The sequence below is a fragment of the Phyllostomus discolor genome, chromosome 1 (assembly GCF_004126475.2).
Source record: "Phyllostomus discolor isolate MPI-MPIP mPhyDis1 chromosome 1, mPhyDis1.pri.v3, whole genome shotgun sequence".
Taxonomy (NCBI): Eukaryota; Metazoa; Chordata; class Mammalia; order Chiroptera; family Phyllostomidae; genus Phyllostomus; species Phyllostomus discolor.
This window is the reverse complement of record NC_040903.2, coordinates 74,652,389-74,680,378: the sequence shown is the minus strand read 5'-3', so window position 1 is coordinate 74,680,378 and position 27,990 is coordinate 74,652,389. Positions and strand designations below refer to the sequence as shown.

Below are 27,990 nucleotides of genomic sequence, written 5' to 3'. Positions count from 1 at the left end.
ACACAATATCTGTTAAGCAAAAAAATAAAGTGCAATGAAACAAGGTATGCCTGTACAGTAAGATATTCTAAGAGATGAGATACTACATTTACATAACTTAATATAGCATGTTGTCATAATTCTATTGTATTACCAGTCATTATTGTTCATCTCTTACTTTGCCTGGTTTATAAATTAAACTTTACCATTGGTATGTATGTACTGGAAAAAAATACTATATAAGGGGTAGTACTATTTACCATTTCAGACATCCACTGAAGATCTTGAAATGTATCCCCTGTGGATAAGGGATAAAAATATTTTATCCCTTATTTTTTGCAAAAAATAACTTGAGAATCAGATTACCATAGATCTTTTCACAGGATGATTGCATGAAGGGGTAAAAAATACAGAAAAACTTAGAATTTTCCAAGAATGTGAAACTTTATCCCTTTTCAATTATTAGACCCTAGTAGAAAATTGGTTGTCAGTCAGGTATGTTCTGTCTTATCTTAGCTGTAATGTTTCTGTACCTTTAGAGTATCTCAAATAGTTTTTAAAAAGCAGTTTCAAAACAGTTTTTAATGTTGACTTTAATTTATCTTTTGTGTTGTCTTGTTCAGTTAAAGGTGTCCTACATGAGAATTGTGTGTGTGTAAATAATCTCTTAACATTGTAAATTAATCTATATTTTATGTTTTTATAGGTGTATACATTTCCAAATACTCAGACTGTCTTCATGCAAGACCATGGTATCATGGAAAGTCTGGTTATGTTGTAATTTTTAATCTAATTAAGGTAAAGTGTAAATGTGCTTCTGTATAATTTCTTTCTGATAATGTTCTTTGTAGATCATTTGCTAAACATAGTCATCAAAGATAGCTGTTCAAAGTCAGAAAATGCAATTGGTATTTCTGCTTTCCTTTAAAGACAAAAATTTGTTTATGTACAGATGATCTATGAATACATTTTAAAAAACCTTGAAGTAATACAACAGGTACTCAGTGAAAAGTGTTCCTCTCACTCCTGTCCCACAGTGCTGCTTTTTAGACATTACATAACAGAAAACAAGTAGCTGCTTGTAAAACAATATGGTTATAGTTATAAGAAATTAATTTAGAAAACAGAATTTGTTTGGTTTAAAATGTCAAAATAAGAAATCTTTATTTTCTTTATCCCTGAAACATCCAGACCTTGTTTATAGCTTCATGTGGCACCTATAACTAACTGATCTCAGAAATTCTTTTGTTTTGTTTTTTTAAGATTTTATTTATTTATTTTTAGAGAGATGGGGAAGGGAGGGAGAAAGAGGAGTGAAACATCAATGTATGGTTGCCTCTAGCACACCCCATATTGGGGATATGGCCTGCAACCCAGGCATGTGCCCTGACTGGGAATCAAACTGGTGATGCTTTGGCCTGCAGGTCTGCATTCAATCCACTAAGCTATACCAGCCAGGGTTGTTTTGTTTTTAATTTATTTATTTTTATTGTTCAAGTACAGTTGTCTCCATTTTCCCACCACCTCTTTCTTCTACCCCATCTACCCCCACCTCCCATCCACCCTTAATCTTATCCCTCTTTGGCTTTGTCTGTGGGTTCTTTACACATGTTCTTGATGAACCTTCCCCGTCTTTCCCCCATCATCCCCCTCCCTTCTGGTTACTGTCCGTTTGTTCTTTATTTCAGTGTCTCTGGTTATATTTTGCTTGTTTGTTTTGTTGATTAGGTTCTACTTATAGGTGAGATCATATGGTATTTATCTTTCACTGCCTGGCTTATTTCACTTAGCATAATGCTCTCGAGTTCCATCCATGCTGTTGCAGAGGGTAGGGGCTCCTTTCTGCTGCATAGTATTCCATTGTGTCAATGTACCATATTTTGTGAACCACTTGTTTAATGATGGGCAGTCAGAAATTCTTAAATACCCTTTAATAGCACAGTACAAGTGACTTCTGCAATTAGAATTTTCTCTCAAGTAGTAGGAAAACACTGATTTTAGAGGTTGGTGGGCTTTTTGAGGACATATTCTGTGGTCTTTTTGCTGTTTTTGCTTATGTTTTAGCTTTCTAATTATAATCTAATTAAAATCTAATTGGAAAGCTAAAAGTATCTAACAGTATTGATTTTTTTTAAAGAGTATAAACACTTTATATTTCACAATTTGTCCCCAAGAACTGGAGGGAAAGTAACATTGCACTGGCACACAGTCACTGCTTTTCCTCTCTCAGTCCTCCCTCTCCTATTCCATGATAAGTACTATAGTTCTGCCACAGAAAGTATGCCTGTCAGCTTAGATAACAAATGTTTGATTTCTTAATTATGTCAGATTGCCTTGCCCTTGGTTTCTTGCCCCTGTATACCATTATGTCTGGTGGATACTGCTATTTAGTTTTTGCCTACTTGTTCTCAGTGCTCCTTACTTTACTGCTCAAAAGCCAGCCATGCTCGACGTTGTAAGATGTTTGATGGAGAGCAGATACAGGTTGTGATACATACTGTTTACATTCTTTGACTTCTTAAACCAAAGAATTACCTTCAGTGGTGCTATAAATGAAGAGGCAGGACCTTAACAGCAAAAAAAACAAAACAAAACAAAAAACGTATGTTAGGACTTCCAGCCAAGATGGAGGCATAGGTGGACACACCGTGCCTCCATGCACAAACAAGATAGGGACAACAACAATTCAGAAACAGAATAACATCCAGAACTGATAGAAAATTGCTCTGAATAGAAGTCGGACAACCAAGAAGTTGAAATAGACCCGTTCATCCAGACCAGTAGGAGGGGCGGAGCCCGGCAGCCAGGCGCCAGTAGAGACATTGAGAGTAGAGAGAGTTGGGACCAGGCTCGTAAGGCATCCAGGATGTGCAGGACCGCAGCGGGTGGAGCCTGAGTGCCCAAGCGGCAGCTGGCAGACCCCAGCTGAAGGGTGGCAACCAGTAGACCCAGTGGGGTGGCGATTGTAAAGCAAGCCAGTGTGTGTAACCCAGGATCCCAGTGCTGGGAAATAGAGCTTCGGGACACTGATTGAGGACACCTGTGGGAGTTGAGGTGCACGGAGAGACACCCAGCCTCACAGGAGGGGTTCTTGGAGGGTTCCACAGTGTGCACAAGCCCACCCACACGGGAATTGGCACCAGAGGGGCCCAGTTTTCTCGGGGGAAGCAGCAGAAGGGACTGAGGTCCCACAGAGAATGGAGAAAGTGCCATTGTTCCCTCTTGACCCTGCCCCCACATACAACATCACAACCCAGCAACTGGGGTGTCCCACCCTGGTGAACACCTACAGCTCCACCCCTTACTGTAGCAGGCACGACCAGACCCAAAAAAAAAAAAAAAAAAAAGAGAGAGAGAGTGAGAGAGAGATGGCTCAAACAGAAGAACAAATCAAAGCCCCAGAACCCATCCTTGTAAGGGACCGAGAGATAGCCAACCTAACAGATGCACAGTTCAAAACACTGGTGATCAAGATGCTCACAGAACTGGTTGATTTTGGTCACAAATTAGATGAACAAATGAAGGCTACAATAAGTGAAATGAAGAAAAATGCTCAGGGAACCAATAGTGATGGAATGAAAGCGGGGTCTCACATCAATGGAGTGGATCTGAAGGAAGAAAAAATGAAACAACCAGAAAAGAATGAAGAAATAAGAATTCAAAAAAATGAGAAGCTTAGGAACCTCCAGGACATCTTTAAATTTCCCAACATCCAAATTATAGGGGTACCAGAAGGAGAAGAGGAAGAGCAACAAGTGGAAAAGTTATTTGAACAAATAATAAAGGAGAACATCTCCAATCTGGCAAAGGAAATGGACTTCCAGGAAGTCCAGGAAGCTCAGATAGCCCCAAAGAAGTTGGACCCAAGAAGGAACACACCAAGGCACATCATAATTACATTAGCCAAGGTAAAAATGAAGGAGAGAATCCTAGAAGCAGGAAGAGACAAGGAGACAGTAACCTACAAAGGAGTTCCCATCAAACTGTCAGCTGATTTCTCAAAAGAGACTTTATAGGCAAGAAGGGGCTGGAAAGAAGTATGCCAAGTCATGAAAGGCAAGGACCTACATCCCAGATTGCTCTATCCAGCAAAGCTGGCATTTAGAATGGAAGGACAGATGAAGTGCTTCTCAGATAAGATCAAGTTAAAGGAGTTCATCATCACCAAGCCCTTATTTTATGAAATGTTAAAGGGACTTATCTAAGAAAAAGAAGACAAAAAAATGTATAGTAAAATGACAGCAAACTCACAATTATTAACAACCACACCTAAAACAAAACCAAAAGAAACTAAGCAAACAACTAGAATAGGAACAGAACCACAGAAATGGAGATCACATGGAGGGTTAGCAACAGGGGAGTGGAAGGAGGAGAGAGGGGGGAAAAGGTATGGAGAATAAGTAGCATAGATGGTAGGTAGAAAATAGGGGGAGGGCAAGAATAGTATGGGAAATGTAGAAGCTAAAGAACTTATGACACATGGACAGGAACTAAAGGGAGGGGAATGTGGGTGGGAAAGGGTGTACAGGGTGGAGGGGGGTGGAGGGGGGAAATGGGACAACTATAATAGCATAATCAATAAAATATATTTTTTAAAACGTATTTTAAATAATTAAATTCTTATAAAAATAAAAGTTGCAGTCTCATACCTCATTTTGGTATACATTTTGTAGTTATTTTAATTTTTCCCATCTATGTCACTGTGTTGTTCAAAATAGCCTTAAAAATCAGTGCATAATATTTCATGATATGTTAAGGTCAACTGCTGGGGTTTTTTTTGTTTTGTTTTTTTGTTTTGTTTTCTGAAAGACATGTAACCCTTGAGAAAGATAAGTCTTTAAGGGGAACTACTGTTGGCTGTTTCAAAATCAGAGCCAATGGTCTCTTAAGCACTTTACTGTGTATTTTCTTCTTGATGAATTATGGGTCCTGGTGTAATAGATGTATCTTGGTCTGTGATTTATAATTGATAACTTAATATTCAGATTGGAAATTCATCTTTAGAAATTTTAGATTTTATTTGTCATCTTCTATATTATAGTCATTGAATAACCAATCTGTTTGGTAAGCTATATAAATTTTATTTTAAAGAAATGGTTCTCTTGAATATGGGATAATTCATGTATTCCTTTGATACCATGATAAAAGAAGTGGAGAGATTAAGCAGAAATGAAAAAGGATTCATGGACATGGACAACTGTGGTGACTGCAGGGGTTGGGGCACTGTATAAGAGGACTAACTGGTAATGGAAAAAAATACAATTAAAAATAAAAAAGTGGACAGCTGCCTCAGAGGCCCAAACATACACAATTTTTAAATACAATTTTAAGGGGTTCATTAATAATTAAAACTGTTGTTGATCTTAAAGATAATTTTCCAGCAACTATAGTTCTGACTCTTAACACAGTTAATTGTGTGTTAGTTCATATACATCCAAATCTTTATTCAGCTGCTTGTAAATGAATCCTAGAGTAAGGTTGTTGCTATTTGAATACATCTGATTAGTTATAATATTTTCATTCTAGGGAAAAGTCAAGTTTGTATCTGAGAATTATACAGCTAACTATATTAGCCCATCTTCTGGCTATGATTGCCACGTGGCTGCAAATACTAACAAGGTTTCTCGCAAGACAAGTCATTTTCGTGCCTTTGAACTGAGTCAGGTATAAATCATTTTTAAGGTACATTTCTGTGTCTAATGTGTTCAGTTTCAGGACTGGGTGGGTTGCCATCAGCTTGATACATAAGGAATTCTGTAGTGCTACCCTGATTATAATTCTTTTTCTTTCAGTATTACCTGTATGAACTTTCAGGCAGCACTGTTACTGAGCGACCTAGACAGATTCATCCTTATGTAATTGTTGCTTTTCAGTACAGAGAACCTAAAAAGATGGCAGCACCAACTCATAAAAGCAGGTAAGTAATTACATACATACTTTGTTTTACTGTATTTGTTTTCTTTGCTCTTATAAAATTGCTTCTTTTTTTCCCCTAGACTTGAACTCAGTGAAAATGGTAAGGAATTATTTAATTGATTCTTTTAAGTTTTTTAAGTAAATATTTTGTTCATAAATAAAATAATTTATTTTTTTCTTACCCTCGTTTCTTAAAGTTCTCATCTCTCCATGGAAAGGAAAATTAATTATTCAAGGCTGTTTGTTGTGTGAAATAACTCTGTGGTCCTCTTATGGTACAGTGGTTCCAACACAACTGTAAGTACTGAATTTGCATTCTTTACTAATGCTTGTATAATTTTTAAAATTCTGATTTTTGAATTCTTGCTTGTTGGCACTGGTATGAAATATAGCAATTGTATTTGGTTTTAGATTAGAGTACCTCTGGCCCAGATGCATAGAGTATCTAGGATCATGACACAGGAGACCTAAATTCATATCTAAATTCTGACCTTGGCCTTAAAATGAGTGTTTTATAACCTTTGACAACTCACTCTTTAAATTTTAGTATTTTAATCCATTCATGGGAAAATGATTTGATACTAGAAGTTGGATTTTCCCCCCCAAAATTGGATTTGCCTAGATAGTAGATACAGCATATTATAGCCACTTAATTATATTACTGAGTCTTTATTAAGATTTGCAGTATTTGATTTTCTAATAGTCACATGATTTTCCTAGACTGGTATAGTATTAAATAGAGTAGCTGCTGTATATTATAATGAATTATATTTTCTTCTGGAGAACAGTGAAGGGCATCTTATGAAATATTTTTAGTCTGTCCTTAGTAATGAAAACCATTGAAAAGTAGACTTGATTTCATTGAAATATAAGATGAAAACTGATGTGCTATTTGAATTAACTTTTTATTGGCCTTATTTAAGGAGAGGGAGAGATATTATCCATAGCATAAAGTAAGTATTCTGTGAATAAATAAATGACAAAGAAGGGAAAGATCTTTTTACTATAGAATACAACTAATAAGTGTAGATAGAATGATGGAATTAGAAAATCACCATGGGCAACACCAGTTGGAGCAATCATGGGCAATCAGTAGATACTTAAAATAGTAGGTGAAAGTTTGATGGTATATACTTATCTCACAGTATTTTCCCACAACTTACTTATTAATTACAAAGAGAAAAATACAGGTTTTACAGTGGGAAAAAAAACTGCCGATACCATCTTAACTAAGCACTTATCATTGTCAGGAATGGAATTAGTATTTTTGTGCATCCCATCAGGAAGCACATGAATAACATGATACCATTTCTGTGGTATTCCTGCCACTCAGATCAGGAGGAAACAGACATACCAAGATTGAGGGACATTCTGCAAAATAAATGGTGTACATTGTTCAGAAATACAAAGTCATTAAAGATAAAGACAGACAGACTCTTCCAGTTCGAAGGAGACTAAAGAGACATATCCTTAATGTAGTGTCATCCTGATAGGACCCTGGTCAATAAAAAACTTTTCTTCTGTTATAAAGGACCTCAGTGAGACAGTTGGCAAAATTTGAATAAGGTCTATAGGTTAATTAATTGTTTTATACCATTGTTAACTTCTTGATTTTGCTAATCGTTTTGTAGTTGTATAGGGAAATGTCCTTTTTTTAAGGAAACTTGAAGACATATTTGGGGAGCAAGAGGGCATCTATAACTCTTTAAGTATTTCAAAATTAGTTTTAAAGAAGGAAAAAGAATTCAGGTGAAATTATGCAAAAGTTTTGGTGTGGTTTGTTCTGTTACATTGCATGGTAGGCAGTGAAATATTGGCAAAAGTTTTCAATTGGTACATTAAAAATTCTCATTACAGTATGCATAATTCTTCCACACATTGGAGTATTTTGTTTATACCAAAAAAACATATATTTAGAAAAATATGAACAAATTTGCAGACCGTGGTTTATGGTGTCATATATTTGAAAATCTATAATATTTATATATATATATAAATAATTTGACCTGGAGTTTACCAATTTAAAGGTTGTTTTTGTGGTTACAATATTTTTGTTGGCATTTATATTAGAAAAACAAATATTATGTATGAAACTGTAGAGAGTTTCAATGTTTATTATATTGCATGATACTGTTTTGTTTTTTAGACCACATGAACTAGATTTTAAGTATGTAATGAAAGTGTCGTCTTTGAAAAAAAGACTACCAGAAGCTGCCTTTAGAAAACAGAATTACTTGGAGCAGCAAAAAGGTCTGTTCAAATATAATGATACACTGTATGTCTGGAGCTTTGTTCCAGTTATTTACCCGTCTTATGCATACACTTAATTTTTTGTTTTTCTTTAAGTGATTCTTAAAATTTAAGTCTTTTGTGAAAGTTGCAGAGTTGCTATGTGATTCAGTTCCCTGGAGGCCAGCTAGAAAGTATGTAACGTAGTTTCATCTAAGATTGCAAAGTCTAGCTTTAATAAGAGTATTGAGGGTTTTAAGTAAATAGATATGCTTACAAATAGTTGAAGACTCATAACTATTTCTTTTGAGGAGAACAGAGTTTTTATGATTTTTGTTTTTATTAATGTATATACTTTTTATTATTGTAATTAAATTTACTGGTGTGGCATTGGTTAATAAGATTATATAAGTTTCAAATGTACTGTACCTATATACATCACCTATATAGTGCATTGTATGCTCATCATCCTAGTTACATACTTCTAAATGAGAGGGGAAAAGCAGAAAGAATGAAATGGAAGTGTCTCTCTCATTCAGATTAATTCACTGAACATTGATGTATATATTATTTATATAATGTTTTATTTGCCTTATTATAGTAGTATCTATATAAATGAAAGAATTGTTTTCAAAAAGTTTATATAGTAACTTTACTAAGGTGTTTTATAATGAACATTGGGTGATAATTTTTTAAATCATATTTTTAGTTTTTCTTTTGTCTTACTATAGAAAATGAATAAATTGAATATAAAAAAAGCCTAATAACATTTTAAAGTAAGAAATGCTCTGTTTTTCTGATTTTGTCTAGTCTGTTGCCAAGATATGTGCTTCAATATGTATGAAGTTGAACTATCAAACAAACAAGGGGAAAAAATAGATAAAGTAACAGAAGTCATTAAAAATAAGCAATTGGTAAGAATGATCAATTTAAAATAATTATTTTTTTCTTAAATTAAGAATTTGATATCTAATTATTAGTTGCTATGCCTGAGTTAAATCATTTGCTGAAAGGATTTTTATCCTTTAATATTTATTGACATTATTGACATTTATGGACTGATATTTTCATCTTCTTTGCATCTTAGTTTATACTTCACTAGTTAGTTTATACTACTGATTTTTAAGAATAAAAGGACAATTTTTCTCATTCTTTTTTTTTGTTTGTTTGCTCTATGACAAAAGAATTGAGTAGATCCCTAGTTGTTTTGAATTAATCAAAGGACCACTTGTGAGACAGTTCTTTAAAAGTGGCCTGTGTCCATCCATAGGTTTATAAGGGGTGGGATGTGGGTGGGTGGAAAACATTGCAGCTTCTACTATTTTCTAGTGTAGAAAGTGATGCTCTACTGAGGAATAGATAATATCCAAAGACTTCTGTTATGTTAACCAGGGTTCCTCAGTGTGAGGGTAGAAGTAGTTGCTAACTCTCTACTGAGTGATTCCTAAACTTCCCAAAGGAGATGGTGTAAGTGTTAGGACAGTGATCAAACAAGTTCTGAGCCCTTTACTGACATGATGGACTGTCCCCCATAGTAAGTAACAAGAAATCAATAAATTAAAGTAGAAAGTGTGTAGAAGCTGTGAAGGTAAGCTGTCTTAGGGATAGTGTCAGTTAACATATTTTAAGTTGCTTGTTACAGAAATCCAAACTGGCTTAAACAATAAAGAGATTTAATAGGCTTGACATAAGGCAAGTTCAGCTACTGTTTGCTCAGGACTTTCTCTTTCAGCTCCACCTTCATCTGTGTGATAGTTTCACCCTGAGACTACTAGTCAGGGCTACTGCTCTGTTTTCAAAGAGAGAGAGAGGCCAAGATGGAAAGGGAAAACGGGGAAGGGAGGGAGGGAGAGAGAAAGAAAGACGGGAGGAAGGAGTAGGGAGGGAGGGTGGGGAGAGAGATCTGTACATCTTCAGTAACTGTAAAGGAAGTGGATTACACTAATTAACTCTAACCACTGAGAGCTCACCTTCCAAAATCAGGCATGAGGTTAGACCCACCCAAACTGCAGTGGTACTCCACAGCAGAGAGCTGTCTCTCTGTAGTAAGGAGTTGGAATGGGCAACATTGGATGCTGACTGGATAACTATTCAATATCTATTATAGAATTGTAGGCTATAATATTTGAAGAACCATAGTTGATTTTATTTTTGGAAGTTAGAGGAATAAAGTCCAAAGATGCTTTAAAAAAATACATCAGTGAAGGGACTACTTGTGAGTGCTTATAGTATTGAAAGTAATAGAGACTTGGTGCAGAACTTGGCTTTGAAACCTGTTAAGTAATAATAGTTACAGAAATTACACATCACTTAAGGTCCTCTTCAGTGCTCCATGCTTTTCTTGCTTCATAAATTACGCATAATTTTTATATATCAGTCTTCTCAGTGAGACGCTGAGTTTCTTGAAGGCAAGTATCATGTCTTAAACATCTTTGACACCTTGGTATATAGTGGATGAGCAATAAATAACCCTAGAATAAATTGTGTGTGGGCGTGTACCTAGAACACTGAACTTCAAGAACAGTACAGAGCAAGGTCTCTTTTTAAAAGGGAGTTGAGCACATGTGTGGCTAGATATTTTTTGTGTGTAAACATCTGGAAGTACACATTAAAAAAATTCTGTGATTTCTTCCCATAAAGGTTAAAATAGGAATTTTATGTAGCCCTGTCAACACATAATTTGAGAGTCTAATAATTTATACTACATATTTGTATTTTCATTTGCATATTTTTTGAAGATAGAGAGGTATGGTTTCACATAGATAGGGATTTTACTTTTATCTATTTTACAAAACTAAAATGCAGAACAGTGTAGAAAACTAATTATTGTCACTTTTTTACATCAATAGAAAATGAAACAAGAACTATACCTGTTTGTAATTTAATAGATACCAAAGCTGTGGGTATATGTAGTTATCGATATATTTATTTAGTAATTCTTTCTTGAGTGCTTACTATGTGCCAGAGGCAAAAGTAGAAAATAGTCCCTCCCATCAAGGAACTTGAAGACTGTGGGGACAAAGATGTAAACTATTAAATGCATAGGGGCTGTAATAGAAGGGTATGGAAACTCACAATGATGAGTTTTATGTGAATGAATTACCAGTGTCAAAACTTAGTTCTGCTATAGTAATTAAAACTAAGAAATATTAGAAAAATATTTTTTCATACTTGAAATATTATTAATATGTCAATTTGCAATAGTTTTAGGCTTCTGACCCATCAATTTTTAAAGCAGAATATTTTGTCATTGTATTTTCTTTAGTTTTTTTTTTTAATGGAAAATTATCATATAAGCTTTGGGTTTTATCCTTGTTATGGGTATATAGGCTTTAGAAATGGTGAGTAACAGAAAAGATTAACTATTTTTATGATGTAGAATGATGGTGCTTAGATAAACTCCCCAATTTGCTGTAAACATTAAAATGTCAAGGTTTGTTTCCTTTTGTGTTTGTTTGTTTGTTTGTTTGTTTTGAGCTCAAGATTCCACCGAAGACTGGTGGAGGGGAAAAGGAGAGAAAATTTATTTTCATCTGCATTTTCTATTGTCTCAGGAGCTAATTATGTTCTTTTCTATTATTCCATCTCTGAATGCTGTGGAAAGGATTCTCTTATTAGATAGAATCTTCTAGTCTTTCTAGTTTCAATATTCTGTGACATGTTGTGTATAAATATGAGCTTAAGCTGCTAATCATAGATCTAAGTCACCTTGGATTTGTAGTAGCTAAATTAACAGATCTGCTACTTAGCAGTATGAAATGTTAAACATCTCAATGAAAAAAATGAAAAAAGTCTTTTCCGATGAGTTTGTCATTATCCTAAAACTAATCCTTGATGTTCTAGTTATTATATGAAGGTCTAATTGGGCCAAGATTAATTGAGCACTAAAGGGACTTGCAATTCCTAATACTGGGGGCAAAATATCCTGATTCCCATAAACACTAATATTTCAAGATATTTATTTACTTACATTTACTTTGCTTTCAGAGAATTTTAAGTGTGATTGAGGGAGGAGAGGAATTAAATCTTCTTCTCTCTCTCTTTTTTTTTTTAATGTTCAAGGCACTCATCAAATGCTTAGAAGATCGTGGGGTTTTCATTTTACTTACATCATCAGCCTTAATATCAGAAACAAGTAAGGACAACTTTTTTAAAAAACTATTTTTCAGTATGTTTACTTTTTGTTTTATAAGGTCAGCAACCTAACTTGTCTTCTGATTCTCATTCTGTATAGATTTTGGAGATGAGCTTATGGCTGTACATGGATTACATTTATTCCATTCATCCCTGTCAACAGGTAAGGGCACAGTGGCTTCCATTTCACTAAATCTGTTGCATATTTTTTGTTCTCATCTTACTTTACCTGTAAACCCTAGTAAGTATTCTTTTAAATAACTCTTCCTTTAACCTCCCAGGTCAGATGAGATCGTCAATTCTCCCCCTTTTCATGCTTATTCTTCCCTCTGAGCTTCATACCCAGATGTCCTCCTAACAATTAACTTTTTCAGTTAAGATGTCTCTGATGTTCCTCAAATTCAGCATATTCAAAACTGAATTTATTTGGTTTTGAACAATAATAGCCAGGGGAATAATAGTGTTATAACTCTGTATGGTGACAGGTGGTTACTAGACTTAATGGTGATTGCTTTGTAAGGCATAGAAATGTTGAATCACTACATTATCCACCTCAAACTAATACAATATTTTATGTCAACTATGATTAAAAGTGATTTGAAAATAAATGAAAATTCATCTTAAAAAAACCCAATACTAGCTAGGAGGTACTTTTGTCAGTCTACCAAATAAGTAGGACTCATGACCTTCACAGATGCAGTTCTCTGTCTGGACTACTTGTCCTTCCCTTTTATTGGGTGGCGATTACCTCCATAGTGCAAAAAATGTTACTAATACAGTAAATAAATAGATAATACAACTTATCTGTGGTATTAAAATTTTAGAGGGCAGTTAGGAAATGAAGTCTAAAAAGGTTCTTGGCATGGAGGGGCTGGATAAATGAATAAAATCAAGAGAAGCTCTGACCTAGTCTAGTCTGTTATCTGTCAGGTGTCAGTTTAAATATTATCGCTTTATGATTCCCCATCACCACTCTGACCTCAGTGAGTACCCTAGGCTTATCATTCACTGAATTTAAGTATTTATTTGTATATGATTTAATGCCTGCCTTTCTTGTACCCTTGTATATCCTTACTGCCTAGCAATGCCAAGCACATAAAAAATAATAAATGTTTGCTCAACAAGCAAGTAAAGTGAAATGAGTCATTTCTTTTTGTCGTCTGAGGAAATTGTCCTCCTTGCTTTATAATCACATTCTAAACATAAATTTGTGTGTAGCATTTATAGAGCAACAACCAATACAAAAAGTGTTTTTAAAGTTGATTTCATAAAATTGCATTCCATTATTCAAAACAGAGAACTACATGTTCTTTGGCATCACTTTTTTCAACTAAGCAATACATTACCAATTATAATAATATAATGGCAACAGGTATTTGTACTTTCAAGCATTTACTATGTCAGGTTTTGTGGTAGGTATGCAGTAACTGATTTAGCAGCCCTTAAAATAGGTATTTTTATTATGATCATTTCAAAGATGAGGGAACAGAGACTTAAACTTGCCCATCGTCAAACAACCAACTCTCGAGCTGGCTTCTAACTCCTTTCCAATACTCCTCCCTCTTCTGTCAGATCTCTGACTTCATTCTTATTTTTAAATGTAAACTACTACCCTGGCTGGTGTGGCTCAGTGGATTGAGTGCCAGCCTGCAAATCAAAGGGTCATCAGTTCTATCAATTCCCAGTCTAGGGCACTTGCCTGGGTTGCAGGCTAAGTCCCCAGTAAGGGGTGTGCAAGAGACAACCACACATTAATGTTTCTCTCCCTGTCTTCCTCTCTCCCTTCCCCTCTCTAAAAATAAATAAATGAAATCTTTAAAAAAAATTTTTTAATGTAAATTACCATTCAAATAAGAAACATCATTGCCTGTACCATTTGGTGTTTAAGAGCACAGGATTTGTTTGAATAAACATTGGAGAGTTATATTGCAGTGCGCACCCCCTCCAATTCATTAAAACATTTTCTATGTATGGTTTTTCAGAGGGTCAGAACTAAGGTTATTTGTTTTAAATTGATAGGCACTTTGCTTAGCAGACCTAAAAAGTTCTATTTCATAGATTTTATAATAGTCTATTACAGATCATTTTGGGTTCTGCCTTTCTAAAATTTTTTAAAACTTACCAGAGAGCATGCTTACTGACTTTAGAGAGGGGAGGAGAAAGGGAAAGGAGGGAGAGAGAGATGGAGACAAACACCTATGTGAGAGAGAAATATCAGTTGGTTGCCTCTCATACATGCCCCTACCTAGGCATGTACTTTGACCAGGAGTTGAACCCACAACCTTTCAGTTTATGGGACAATACTCCAACCAATTGAGCCACACTAGCCAGGGCTCTAAATTCTTGAAATAATGAAGTTGTTTGGAAAAATGCTACTTTAGTATGAACTGTTGGTAGTACATTAGAACCTTTTTTTTCCTTTAATCCTCACTCAAGCATATGATTACTGATTTGAGAGAGGGGCAGAGAAACGATGGTTAATCTCCTCCAGTATGTACCTTGACTGGGGATCAAACCCACAACTTAGGTATGTGCTCTCACTGGGAATCAAACCTGCAACTTTTTGGTGCACGGATGACATTCCAACCACCTGAGCCACCTGGCTAGAGCAACAAGCTGTTTATATTTTATTTTTCTTTATTTGTTACTTTTTAAATGATAAATTGTAAAGAAAGGAATTTTTAATGTTTAGCCACATTTTTGTTTATTCATATTTGTATTTTTATTCTTTTTCACAATACCTACTCAAGTGCAGATATATTTAGCTAGGACTGATTTGATGTTTTCTTAATTTTGCAGTTACTTTTTCTTTAAAAATAATAGAATTCATAATTCAGTTTAGTAGGTACCAGAAGTCTTTTGTTATCTGTGGGTCTTTATTATTGATAACTCATAAAGTTTCTAGGACTTTATTACCCACTTGTCAGTGATCTGATAACTCTTACATTTTTAAGTTATTATGATAACTCTTAAATTTTTTAATTTATCCCCCTCTTTTCTCTTAAGATTATTGATTTGCTGACAAAAGTGAGCATTTCAAAAAGTGAAAGGAAGTAAAACAGACTAGTTGATTTAATTACTTAATTTTTTAAAAAAATTTTTACTTGATAAGAGAAGGTGATGAAATTTGGGGGTTACTTAAGGTTCTTACTACTTTCAGCTCAGTTGGTTAGCATTGTAACTTCTTTTTTTAATGGTCCTGGCCAGGTAACCAATTGGTTAGAGATTCATCCTCATATGCCAAGGTTGCAGGTTCAATCTCAGGTCAGGGCACATGAAAGAATCAACTAATACATGCATAGATGAGTGGCACAACAAATCAATATTTCTCTTTCTCTCCAAAAATCAGTAAATATTTTTAACAAAAATTTGAAATTATATAAGGTAGAGCTAAATAAGACATTTGAAAAGCAGAAAATGATCATTAAAAAGTAGAATAGCAAATCAGCCAACTCTAAATGCCAGTGCTATTGCTCTAGCCAGTGCTAGTGCTATCAGCACATGGAGCTGATGTTGGGCTCCTGGTCAGATTAGATTGAACTTGGAGGCAGATCATCCCTCTTCACTCTGACCTGATGATTGCATTTGAATGCTTCTTTTCCAGTTTTCATTTTCTTTCTCTCTCTCTCATGTGATTACATATGCATGGATATATATTTTTTCATTAAGTAAGTCTTTTAATATCTATTTGGAACACTGTATTATATTTAACCATCCTATGATTTTGTAATCTAAAGCATTTTTTTTCTGTACATTTTTGTAAAATAAAGGCTAAAATATTTTAGATTTTTAATGTGTGTGTATATATTTCAGGGCTTAAAGACTTGAAAGTTGAAGATGACATCTCATTGAAGGTGGTACCTATTTTACCTGCCCTTAATTGTGCCCTGCTAGAAGCAAAGAAATCATTTACTGAAGAAGGAATCTGTCTAAACACATTAGTAAAACATAATTTCCAAGAATTTTGCAAGATGGAGAGAAGTCCATTGACTACCACTTCTCAGGATGGAATGAAAGAGACTGCATTTTCTGACAGACTGTCCAATAGTTTTGATTTGGTTCATCCAGCTGAAAAGTGCTCTTTAAAGTCTTTAACTCAGTTGAAGTCTTATTTTTCAGATCCTAGTGGATACGTTTTGGAAGTATCTACGGCGTTAGATTTATTGGCAGAGCGTCCTCAGTCTCCTTGTATTTCGGATGGAATTTGTGATGCTGGATTTTCTTTAGTTATGACTCCAGATTCCGAATTTCTTGACTCAGAAGCAGAAGTAAGAAGAGAACCTGAAACAAAAAAGAATTCTGAAGAAACATTTAAAGCTAGGAAGAGAACTGTGGTTCCATTAAATCCAGCATCAAATCTTAGAGTTCAGCCGAAGAGAAAGGCCAGCACACCACCTGTGGGGCAGAGTAAAAGAATAAACTTGTGCCGTCCCTTCCCCAAAAGAACTCCTGCTGGAGCGAACAAGGGTTCAGTCTCTTCAGCAACCCTCAAATTAGTTAAAGGACAGTTTCCTCAGAAAAGAAAAAGAGGTAAGCATGACTTATGGGGACTGTTAAATGAGTTATAAGTGTTGTATTCTAACACTGTTCCTATCTGACCACTGTGGACCTCAACTTCACAGTATTAGAAGTTTATTAAAAATGTCAACATTGCTCTCCAGGTGATTTGTCTGCATGCTTAAGTTTGAGAAGCATTGAAGCAGACAACAGATTAAAATCAAGAAATAGGAAAAACTCTAAGATACCGCCTCAAAAGCCCACCCACCAAAAACTATATTTCACTCTAAAAGTGCTCGAGCTATCAGTTATGTGCCATTCTAGAAAGATGGTTACTCTGTTTCTAAGCTATCCTCAGACAAGCAAGAGTGGAGGAAGAGAATTTTCTACAATCAGGCATACCGATAGCAGCAAAAAGGAATAACCAACATTAGCCTGAACATGTATAAAGAGGGGAGGAGAAATGCCTGGAACCTCCAAACAGTCTGGGGCAGAATTTCTAATCCTTTATGTGTGTCAGGTTTTAAAAATGGTGACCTGGATCCTGCCATACACCTATTGAAACAGAATGTTTAGTGGCCTAGGGACCTATATGTTGAAACAGTTCTATAAGTGGTTTTGTTGCCTTGTAAGAGTTGAGTGAGAATCAGAGTCTAGAGACATTTAGTATGTAGTTAAATGTACTTCAGTGAACATAGCACAACAAACAACACGATTTGGCCTTAGAGCCATCTCAGATTATCGGTGGTATATTTTGTTGAAAAGTAGGGCACTATATACTATGTGACATCTTAGAGAAGGGATCGGCAAAGTGTGGTCAAAGGGCCCTTCCTCAACCAGTTGTCTCTGGCTACATCACATGACGCTGGCAGAAGTGAGTGGTTGTGACCAAGAACGTAGGACCTTCAAAGCTGAAAATGTACTGTCTGGTCCTTCACAAAAAGGTGTGTCAGCCCTATCTGTACTATTTTGATTCTAGAAAGTTTGGTGCCTAGAGAAGAAACATCAGGCATATGTAGAGCCCCAGAATTCTAGATGATTAGGGTTTTACCCTGTGGTTCAACAAATGGTTACTCTTGGCCTTTTACAGTTTGTGAAAATGGTGTTTGTGTATGTGTTTAGGAGCATGCTGGAAAGTATGGTAATAGAAAGCAGCGAAGCAGACATTACAGCTACTTACAAATAAATTTCAGGCCAACCATATTGAGTTTCTGCTGTGTATGAACCAATTTACTTTAAGATGTTAAATAAATTATCTATAATTCAATATATATATATATATATATATATATATATATATATAGTCTGTTTCTCAAATGTTTTAAATTTCATCCACTATAAGAAATGTGTTTTGTTTTGTAGTCCAGTACATACAAATTCACACATGACTGAAACAAAAATTTCAAAAGACATTTGCCATATGTGTAATACAATCTGATATTTTCTACACCATTCTGTTTCATTCAAGAATGAATCTGGTTGCAACCAATTGTATTTATTTTATAACCTATCAGTGGATTATTGCATGCATGCAGTTTGAAAACCATGGCATTGAACGATAGAAATAAGCAGAAGAGTCCCTGCAGGACAACCTTGTTTTTTTATGTTTCAGTTTTTCTTCCCAGGATCTGGGTTGTGAGAGATTTCCCTCCCTGTTGTGTATATGTTAAAAATTTCCACCTAGGTCTTGGTCATCTCATCTTATTTTCTTTCTTCTTAGTCTTAACTGTTTTCCTGCTTTATATTCTTAATTTGTTTACATTCCTTTCTTTATGGTAAAAATTTGTAACTGGATGAAAAATAGGTCTTATTCCTTTAAAAAAATGCTGCTTTATTATTTAGTAGGGAGGGAAATAATTAGACCCAGGGACATGGGGTCTAATAGGGGTACAACATGAAGAGCTTCTAAAGCTTTTTTAAAACCACTCCTTTCTCTAACTGCCCCTCCTGAAAAATGAAATTAATTGGTCTATTTTCTACATTTCACTAGCAATCATCACAGTTTCTTAACTGTTCAATACCATGTTTTCTGTTCTCAATTAGAAATATTGTTTTCCATATAATGTAATTTTAAAATATTGATACTTGCCAACATTTATATGTATGATTATTTTATATGATACCTTTGGGGCTAATTTTTTTTGGTCGGAAACAACTGAAATTATATAAAGTCAATGAGTAAAATGTATTAATAAGTGTCCAAAGGGAGTACTTACTGTACTTTTTCAACTCATAAAAGGTTAAAACACTTTATACTGTGTTCAATAAGCAGGTGGTCACTAGTTGTGTTTTCCTCTTGTGCCTCCATCTTTAGCTATTTTCTTCCTTCCATGTGAGAAGCAAAGCTGAGCATTTTGTAAGGGATAGCAGTTATAATACATTTGTAGGAAATTAAATCAGATGAAGACTTTGTTTAGTGTGCTCTTTTCTGTCTTGTCTTTAAAATGTTTTTTGGGGGGTGGTATTAAGATGTAGATATTTAGGACTAGTAAAGGGAAGTATATAAGATGGCACTTTATAAATGTACAATCTCTTCTATGAAGTGTAATTATAGTTTCAACCACATTACCTTATAGGGGCTGTGTTGCTTTTGTGTACAATGCATTACCTATCTCCCAGTGTTATGAACTAGCATATTCATCTTTAACCTGCCATATTTGGAAAGATGGAGATTTTTATTTTTTATCTTTTTTAAAGATTTTATTTATTTATTTTTAGAGGGGGGAGGAAGGTAAGGAGAAAGAGAGGGAGGGAAACATCAATGTGACAGAGAAACATTATCTGTTGCCTCTCTCACACACACCCCAACAGGATCACACCAGCAACCTTTTGCTTTGCAGGACAATGCCCAACCAACTGAACGACAGTGGTCAGGGCAAATTATGGAAATTTTTAGAAAAATTAAGTCATGTCTTGTTTTTTAAAGTTATTACTTTGATATTTTTCTTCTTCAACTGATAGGGATATAGACTGACAGTTAGCAAATTCATAGTTTTATATTTATATGAGAACTTCGAACTCTTGCTTTGTTTAAAAAAATCTTTTAGTGAAATATCCAAAAACTTATATTTTATTCCTCATTACTAAAGTTATGCCCTAAAAAAAAGGAAAAGCTATCCTGATAAATATCTGAGCCCCCTGCCCCTTTTTCTACATAAGGTGCTGAAGTGCTGACTGCACTGTTTGTACAGACAACCAAATTGGATAGGAGAAACCAAGAAGCTCCTATTTCCAAAGATGTTCCAGTTGCAACGAATGCTAAAAGGGCAAGGAAACAAGAGAAATCTCCAGTCAAAACTGTTCCGAGGGCTAAGCCACCTGTGAAGAAATCTCCACAAAAACAGAGGGTAAATATAGTAAAAGGCAATCAGAATCCCAGAATCAGAAAGCAGCCACAACCTGGTAAGAAATACTCTTCCTGTAAATTTAAACACCACATACAGAGTAATCAGGGTTGTAAGATAGTATATTGAAATAATGAGAGAACAATTAAAAACCTTCAACAATTCTTGTTATATTCTTTAATTCAGACACTAGCGGGACTAAGTAACTTGATTTTCTATTGAAACTAAATTAGGAAAGTGCAAAGGACTCAGATATCACAAAATAGACCTATTTTTTAGTTTGCATAAAGCCTAAACATGAACTGTCTACAAGAGTCATAAATGGCCGTTTTTATGACTAAATGCACAAGCAAGTAGTATCTGGCACTATTTTTGTGGACCATATCAGTTATAAAATGTAAGCTATAACTTTCATTTGTCCAAGGGAATTGTAAAAAGATTGTTCAAAATAGTAATACGGAATTCTGTATTTGGTTTTAAAAGGCATTAAATTTATATTAAAAGCAGCTTTACTTTCTTAATTTTGCTAAGTGGATAGTGAAGCTTAATTATATGAACAAACAACTGAGACTGCTTAAGTTCTGTGTTTCAAACTGCTAGACACAGCCTGTTTACATGAAAGAGCCATCGTCTCCACAGACTTTACCTCTGAAACTAAACACACACCCACTCTTCTTCCAGGTCCATGTCCCTTATTAACTTTCCTTTCTGTGCATAGTGCAGTTCTACTTATCTCCAGTATTGAGTCCTATTGTATTGTATGTTTTTTAAAATTTGTTTTATACCTTTATATTCCTATCAATTCTCTGTCTAATCTTGCTGATCTCCTTTCTCCCTGAATGTATTTTTAGCTTTTTAAAAAATCCTGTATTTAGTGAGATTTTAGAGAAAGAAACTATGGTTTTGTTGGGGTGATGGCATTAGGTATGAGCTTGGTTTTTGTTTTCTAAGTTTTTTTTTTAATATTGATGACTGAATAATTTTTAAAAGCTCATCATATTGTCAGGCCTATAGTGTTGCAATTTTGGAATCCAAACCAAAATCTCTCCATCTCTTTCAAGGCAGTTTATGTACTCTTACCCTTAGGGTCCGTATTTCTTTCCTGCTCTTTCCTAACATGTTCCTTTCTTGCCAATGCCCTTCCCCTCCACCACTCCATATCCTGCTCACCCTAAGTTGCCTCCATAGTGAGGCATTTTCCTTCTGCTTTGATCCTCACCGATCTCTCACCTTTGTCTTATTTCCTTTTGGGTTTTGGAGAACATTATGGAATTCATAACTTATATTCCAATCATTGGCTGTGTAACATGAGGATATATTCATATATAATATTTATGTTCTTAGCCATGTCATTTGAATGCATTATAAAATCGGCTCTCAGATAATTGTAGACTAATTAACTAATGGGAAAAGTTGTATGCAATTGGGTATTGGCAGAAAAGTGAGCACAGAAAATGAAAAGTTTTCAAAATGTATATGCAAAAATAAGCTGACTTGTGTTTCAAATGTCTATATATATTGTGCAGCCACTTTCAAAGTTAAAGTTTTAAGATTGCCACCTTTTAAATAATCTCTTAAGTTTTCTTTTATTTCTTAATCATCTATACTAATCTATTTCATTTCCTATGCTTGAAATATAAAGAGTTTAAGAAGGTTCAGTCATTTTATTACTGAAACTAATGATTTTTCTGTCCTTTCTAAAGTTGTCAATATAGTTTTTATTTACAGAACTCTTTATATTTTTTATATAATTCATTTGGCATTCTCTTACCTGTATATTTTAAGATAGATTATCAGTATTGTATTTTCAATTGAGAAACTCTGACAAGTCAGTAGTTAAATGGTTTACCTGAGACTATGCATATTTATTAACTCAAACACTTTTTCTTGACGTTAGTACAGTATTCTTTGTCTTGACCATATTTGTAGGCGATATTCTGTGTAAGAGCCATACTGTTAACATAGAATGAAATTAGTCTCAATAAATTAGTGTCAAAAGCATAAAATGAATTTTATGATTCCAATACACATGGAGCTAATGGGACAATTCTAGGCTTTGAGTCACTTTCTTCCACTGACCCCCTTGGGTTTTGCTATTTAAAATAAAAACTCGATGGTGATTGATTAATTTGACCCTCTCTATCATACACACACACTTTTTTTTACTTAGATCAGAGTTTTCTTCTTTTTAAATGTATCAGTAATTGGCTTTTTTAAAAATTGTATTTTATTGATAATGCTTTTACAGTTGTCCTGATTTGCCCCTTTTGCCCCCCTACTCCCTCAGGCAATCCCCCCACCATTATTCATATCCATGGGTCATGCGTGTAAGTCCTTTGGCTACTCTATCTCCTATACTGTACTTTATATCCCCTATTCAGTAACTACCTATTTGTACTTCTCAATCCCCTCACCACTTCACCCATTCTCCCCCACATCCCCCTCCCATCTTGTAGCCATTAAAATGTTTGTATCCATGATTGTGTGTCTGTTCTTGTTTGCTTAGTTTGTTTTTTAGATTCAATTATTAATAGTTACATATTTATTGCTATTTTATTGTTCAGAGTTTTGATATTCTTTTTCTTAAATAAGTCCCTTTAATGTAATAATGGGTTGGTGATGATGAACTCCTTTAGTTTATTTCTTGTCTGGTAGGCTCTTTATCTGCTCTTCGATTCTCAATGATAGCTTTGCTTGGTAGAGCAGTCTTGGCTGTAGGTTCCTGCTTTTCATGACTTTGAATATTCCTTGCCAATATCTTCTAGCCTATAAAGTTTGAGAAATCAGATGACAGTCTTATGAGAACTCCTCTGAAGGTAACTAAAACTAACTTGTTTTCTCTTGTTGCTTTTAAGATTTTCTCTTAGCCTTTGGCATTTTAATTATGCTGTGTCTTAGAGTGGGCCTCTTTGCATCCATCTTGTTTGGGAGTCTCTGGACTTGTATGTCTATTTCTTCTACCAAGTTAGGAAGTTGTCTTTCACCATTTTTTCAAATAGATTCTCAATTTCTTGCTCTTTCTCTTCTTCTGGCACCCCTTTGATGAGAATGTTGGACTTCTTAAAGTTGTCCCAGAGGCTGCTTATACTATCCTTATGGGTTTTTTTTTTTTATTCTTTTTTCTTCTTGCTGCTCTGACTGGTTGTTTTTTGGTTCCTTATGTTCCATATCATTGATTAATTCTCAGCTTTATCCACTCTACTGCTGTTTCTCTGTAAATTGTTCTTTATTTCATTTAGCATATCCTTCCTTTCTGACTGAAACTTTTTTATGTTGTTGATGTCCTCACTAAGTTCCTTGACCATCCTTATAACCAGTGTTTTAAACTCTGCATCTGATAGATTGCTTATCTCTGTTTTGTTTAGTTCATTTTCTGGAGTTTTGATCTGTTCTTTCATTTGGGTCATATTTCTTTGTCTCCTCATTTTTGGCCACTTCCCTGTACTTTGATTGCGTTTTGTCTTGGTAGTGTGGCTTAATGTAGTAGGCATCCTGGAAGGTCCAGTAGCACAGCCTCCTCTATCACCCAGGCTGGGGACTTGAGGTGTGCCCTTCATGTGGGCTGAGTATACCCTCCTCTTGTAGTTGAGCCTTGGTTGCTGTTGGCAGATCAGTGGGAGGAATTTACCAAGCCCAGTCAGCTGCAAGGATTGGCTATGACCACTGACCACCAGCCTCTGCCCTTCGTAGAGGATCACCTATGCAGAGGGAGGGTGGTGGTGTGGTCTGTAGCTATCCATTGAGTGTGTACCTTGGGGTTTCCTGGGTGGTACAGGCTAAGGTCAGTCCCCACTTGTGTTTTGCCTGGGGCCACCTTGCCTGAGTTCTAAAACAATCTGAGATGGCTGCTAATTGTGCTGGGCTTGAAGATTCCCAGGTGAAGCCAAGCTGTGACTCTAAGCTGACTGCTGCTAGTGCTGGGCCTGGGGCTCACTGAAGCCAAACTATTGCTTGTTGACAGGATTTATGAAGTTGTGGGGCGTGAGCCAAGACAAGCCATTCACATAGAAAAACAGCTTGAGTGGGCTGGTATTTCGGGTGGGCAGAATCTCTGGGAATCTCCAAAGAGGGTCAAACAGTGTTAGCCAGGTTAATGGAGTCTCAGATATGGCATCAGCTTACTGGCTCTGGGGAGGGGAGGATTTAGAAAAGGGACAATGGCTTCTGCTCACATTGATGGCAAACACTTCAGTTCCTCCATTGGTGCCTTTCAAGTTATAACGCCAGTACTGGAGCTCAGAGGGAGTAAGTCTGAGTAGGTGAGTCAGTGTGTGGGTTCTTTAAGAAGAACTGCTTAAGGATTAAGCAGGTTCTTGCACCAACCCCATTCCCACTGGTTTTTGCAACCAGAAGTTGTGGGGACTTATCTTCCTGGCACTGGAACCCTGGGCTGGAGGGCCTCATGTGGGACTGGGACTTGTCGCTTCTGAAATATTCCTCCCAAATTTTTATCCCCCACAAGTGGGTGTGGGACCGGCCTGTTCCTTGTCTGTGCGCCTCCTGCCAGTCTGGATGGATATGGTTCCTCTAATTCTGTAGTTGTCAGACTTCTATTCAACTTGAGTAGCTCTGAGTGATGGTTCTATATTTTAGTTGTAATTTTGATATGGTTGTGTGAAGAGGCAAGCCATGTCTGTCTGTGCCACCATCTTGACCAGAAGTCATTGTTGGCCTTTGCAGGGAGGTTAATAATAATTCATTCCAGACCTGCTGCTGTTAATTATAAAGGGGGCACAGTTAGCTTTTTTGTCCATCTACCCACTTGCTACAGGGAATTGTTGTCTAGTATTATGAATTTTGTCCTTCATGATAAGTGCATTTGAGAAGGCTGAATCTGTGTCCTAACAATGCAAGTAAACCACTTGAGATTGTCTAATTAAAGGCAAATGGGTTAGGTAGATTTGATTATCAACAGAGAGTATTATCGGTAGACAAGGAGATTTGCTATTTTGCAGACAGAGAGGAGATGTTTTCAGTGCAAAATTAAAGTTTTAAAAGGTGATTAAATTGGTTAGCTATTCTGAATACTCATGACTTTAAAAGTTTTTATTCATATCATTGCATATTTTAACTAAACATCAATATGGTTAAAATCATCATCTCTATTGAACTTGGATTATTAATCACTTATTAAGGGAAATGATTTCTAAGAAAGCATGTTAACATACAATTCAAACTTAAGGATTCCTATATTTGCACTAGATTGTAAGCTCTCTCAGGGCAGGACTCTTGTTTTCTGCTTTTGGTATATTCACTGGTATTTTGGGTGGGCAGCTGAGCAGGATCCCTTGTATGTAGTTTGATGGGTGATTTGTTAATAGCACATTCCTTAGGACTTGTTTCTCTGGTAATTACATTATAATAGATCGGAGAGTGGGGAAAGACCTCAGTCTGGTAGTAAAATTTTAATATACCATTTATGTAGCATGTCAAGAGGTTTTTCTTGAATGTGTTGATTTAACCGTTGATTTTCACTAAGCCATAGGAATATATATGGCAAAGATTTAATTATATGGAAATCAAATGCTATGCATTTTTTTTCTTTTATACTAAAGCCAAAGGAGAAACTGTTTCACAGCTTCAATCAAAAATTTCACCACATGGGCAAGAAGATGTTAATAATATAAATACAACTCAACCAGAAAATACCACAGTGGCTCAGAAAGCTCCAGCTGAGAACTCCATTGTCAGTTGTGACTCCCAGGCCCTAAATCTGTTAGCTGATCTAGCATTAAGCGCTGCTACCTCTACTACACCACCACCAGAGCCCAGAAACTTTCCCTGCTCTTCTGAATTGCCACAAAACAATGTTTTGCTTTCTAAAGAACATTCTCTGAGCAGTACATCTGACCATGAATATCATAGAGGAGTTAGAAGTCAAAAAGGTGGACCGTTACCTCAGCCCTCCTCTGAAAGGAAGAGTAATCTGACATCAGACTCCACTGTCAGCCAAGAGGAGGTTCCCATCAGTCAGGTCCCTGTTGAAGCCCAGTCAGCACTTCCTGAAGAGACACTAGAAACTTCTGCTGTGAGCCAAAGTTCTTTTGTTGCTGTGGAACATTCCTATGCCCTGCTCCTTGCAGAACATTCAAAGAAGCTGCTACAGCAGAGAGGGGTACCTGGCCCTGCCTTCACCAAGAATGGCACAAAAGGCCCTGAAGCAGGAACCCCAGTGGGGAAAGTAATGCCATTTCGGCATCAGCAGAACATCTCTCCTCTTCAAAAGCTTTCTGAGGACCCGGTACTCAAGCGCAGGAGCAGATTGCTTTCCTCCAGCTTAAGAGACTTCTACTGCTCTCACACCGTGTTCAGCTGTAATGGCTCCTTCAAGGTCACTTTCAAATGTGAAGCAAACTATGTATTCAGCTTAGACAGCAAATACACCAACAACCCACTGGAGAAAACTATCCTAAGAGCATTACATGGGTAAGTGGGAGTGAAACTTGATGAAAATGGAGGTGAATTTCCTATTGAGATAGTTGTAGTGAGTAGAAATACTTGTGCCAAACTTTGGGAAAGGAGAAGGCAGTGTTGTATGTAAATTCAGTGAGTCAATATCAAGCAGTTGTGTTTGCTGATGCTAAAGAATGTGAGGCTGGTTCTGCCATTATCTATCAGTGATCACATGCAGAACTTTTGCAAGGTAACTTTAGCCCTGTAAATGACTTTCCACTTTGAGATGTTCTTTCACAAGGTTTTGTAGTCTTTGGATTATATTTACATGAGAGCTTAATGTAAAACAGTGAGATGCAGAAATAATGCTTTAAAGACTGAATTTCAGAAGAAACATTTAAAGAATTACTTCTAACTTGTGGAGTTGATCATATTGCTATGAGTGAGAGGTTTTACAAGGGGTTGTTTTGTAAATCTTCCATGGGCTCTGGAGTGTGGACTAATGCAGCTTTTGATCTAGACTCTTCCACTTCCTGGCTTCTATGACCAGAAGTCCCTATGTTTTAAGACAGTGCTTTTCGGTCTTCATTATGTGTACAACCCATTTAGGGATCTCCCCGAACTATAGATTCTGACAGTCTGTTGGAATAGGGACTGAGAGTCTACATGTTTAACAAACTTCCAGACAATGCCAGTGGAGCATTAAACACTTTTAAGTGTAAGTTTAGTAGTAGCTACAGTACGAGGATGTTACAGTGGTACCTCAGTACTCATCGTTAATTGTTTCTGGAACTCATGATGAGTGCTGAAACTGACGAGTACCAAGCAAGCAATGAGTGATGACGTATTTTTTTCTTGTCAAAATTTGATGAGTACAGGGCTTGACGAGTTCTGAAGCCAACAAGTACCGTGGTATGACTATATATGCATTAGGGATTTACACAGTGATTGGCACATGCTAATGAATAGTATCATTACTATCAACAGGAAGCATTAGCTGTATTATATGACATTGAGCTACCTATTAGTGGAATATTTGATATGTGAATGACTAAATTTTGTGTCAGATTTCTTTCCTTGATTCAGTTATGAGCTCACACTCAGAAGAACATACATATATTTATGTGCCCATCTACTGGTGAGGGCCATTTCAAATCTTAGCCTTAACCCTGTTTAACTGAAACCTAGCTCTATAGACCTTCTGACTCATCCCAATCCAGCTCTTTGCTATCCTTTTGTCTGGCAGTGGCCAGAACTGTTTTGTATTTCCCCTTTTGGTTTCAGGAGATTTTCTAGAACTGTAATATGAAAACAGTATAGTTCTGCTGAATTACCCACAGAGATAATTTGATCTTCACACTTTCCCAATTATTAGAAGAGAAATGCAAAAGTGGAAATGAATAAGCCAGACTTTGCAAAAGCAAGGAAATGAGGATTTGGGCAACTGCTGAAACCAATGTCCATCTAATAGATACACTGTGTCCAGGAGACTTTGCAT

General features: G+C 35.9%; 1 protein-coding gene across 8 annotated transcripts in view; it reads left to right on the top strand.

The window, feature by feature from the left end:
* The window catches only part of TASOR2 (transcription activation suppressor family member 2), a 77,733-nt gene that overhangs the window by 28,371 nt on the left and 21,372 nt on the right, over positions 1-27,990 (top strand). For 3 of the 8 annotated variants that reach the window (XM_036024986.1, XM_036024975.1, XM_036024991.1), the window contains 11 exons: positions 5,506-5,643; positions 5,772-5,896; positions 5,976-5,995; positions 6,093-6,192; positions 8,042-8,145; positions 8,935-9,038; positions 12,187-12,259; positions 12,359-12,421; positions 16,072-16,788; positions 19,915-20,157; positions 25,655-26,525. In XM_036024986.1, the coding sequence (XP_035880879.1) occupies positions 5,506-5,643; positions 5,772-5,896; positions 5,976-5,995; positions 6,093-6,192; positions 8,042-8,145; positions 8,935-9,038; positions 12,187-12,259; positions 12,359-12,421; positions 16,072-16,788; positions 19,915-20,157; positions 25,655-26,525 (2,558 nt within the window). Of the gene's footprint in view, positions 1-685; positions 778-5,505; positions 5,644-5,771; positions 5,897-5,975; positions 5,996-6,092; positions 6,193-8,041; positions 8,146-8,934; positions 9,039-12,186; positions 12,260-12,358; positions 12,422-16,071; positions 16,789-19,914; positions 20,158-25,654; positions 26,526-27,990 lie in introns of all 8 variants that reach the window. The other 5 variants (XM_036024970.1, XM_028505583.2, XM_036024960.1 and 2 more) reach the window with 4 other exon arrangements.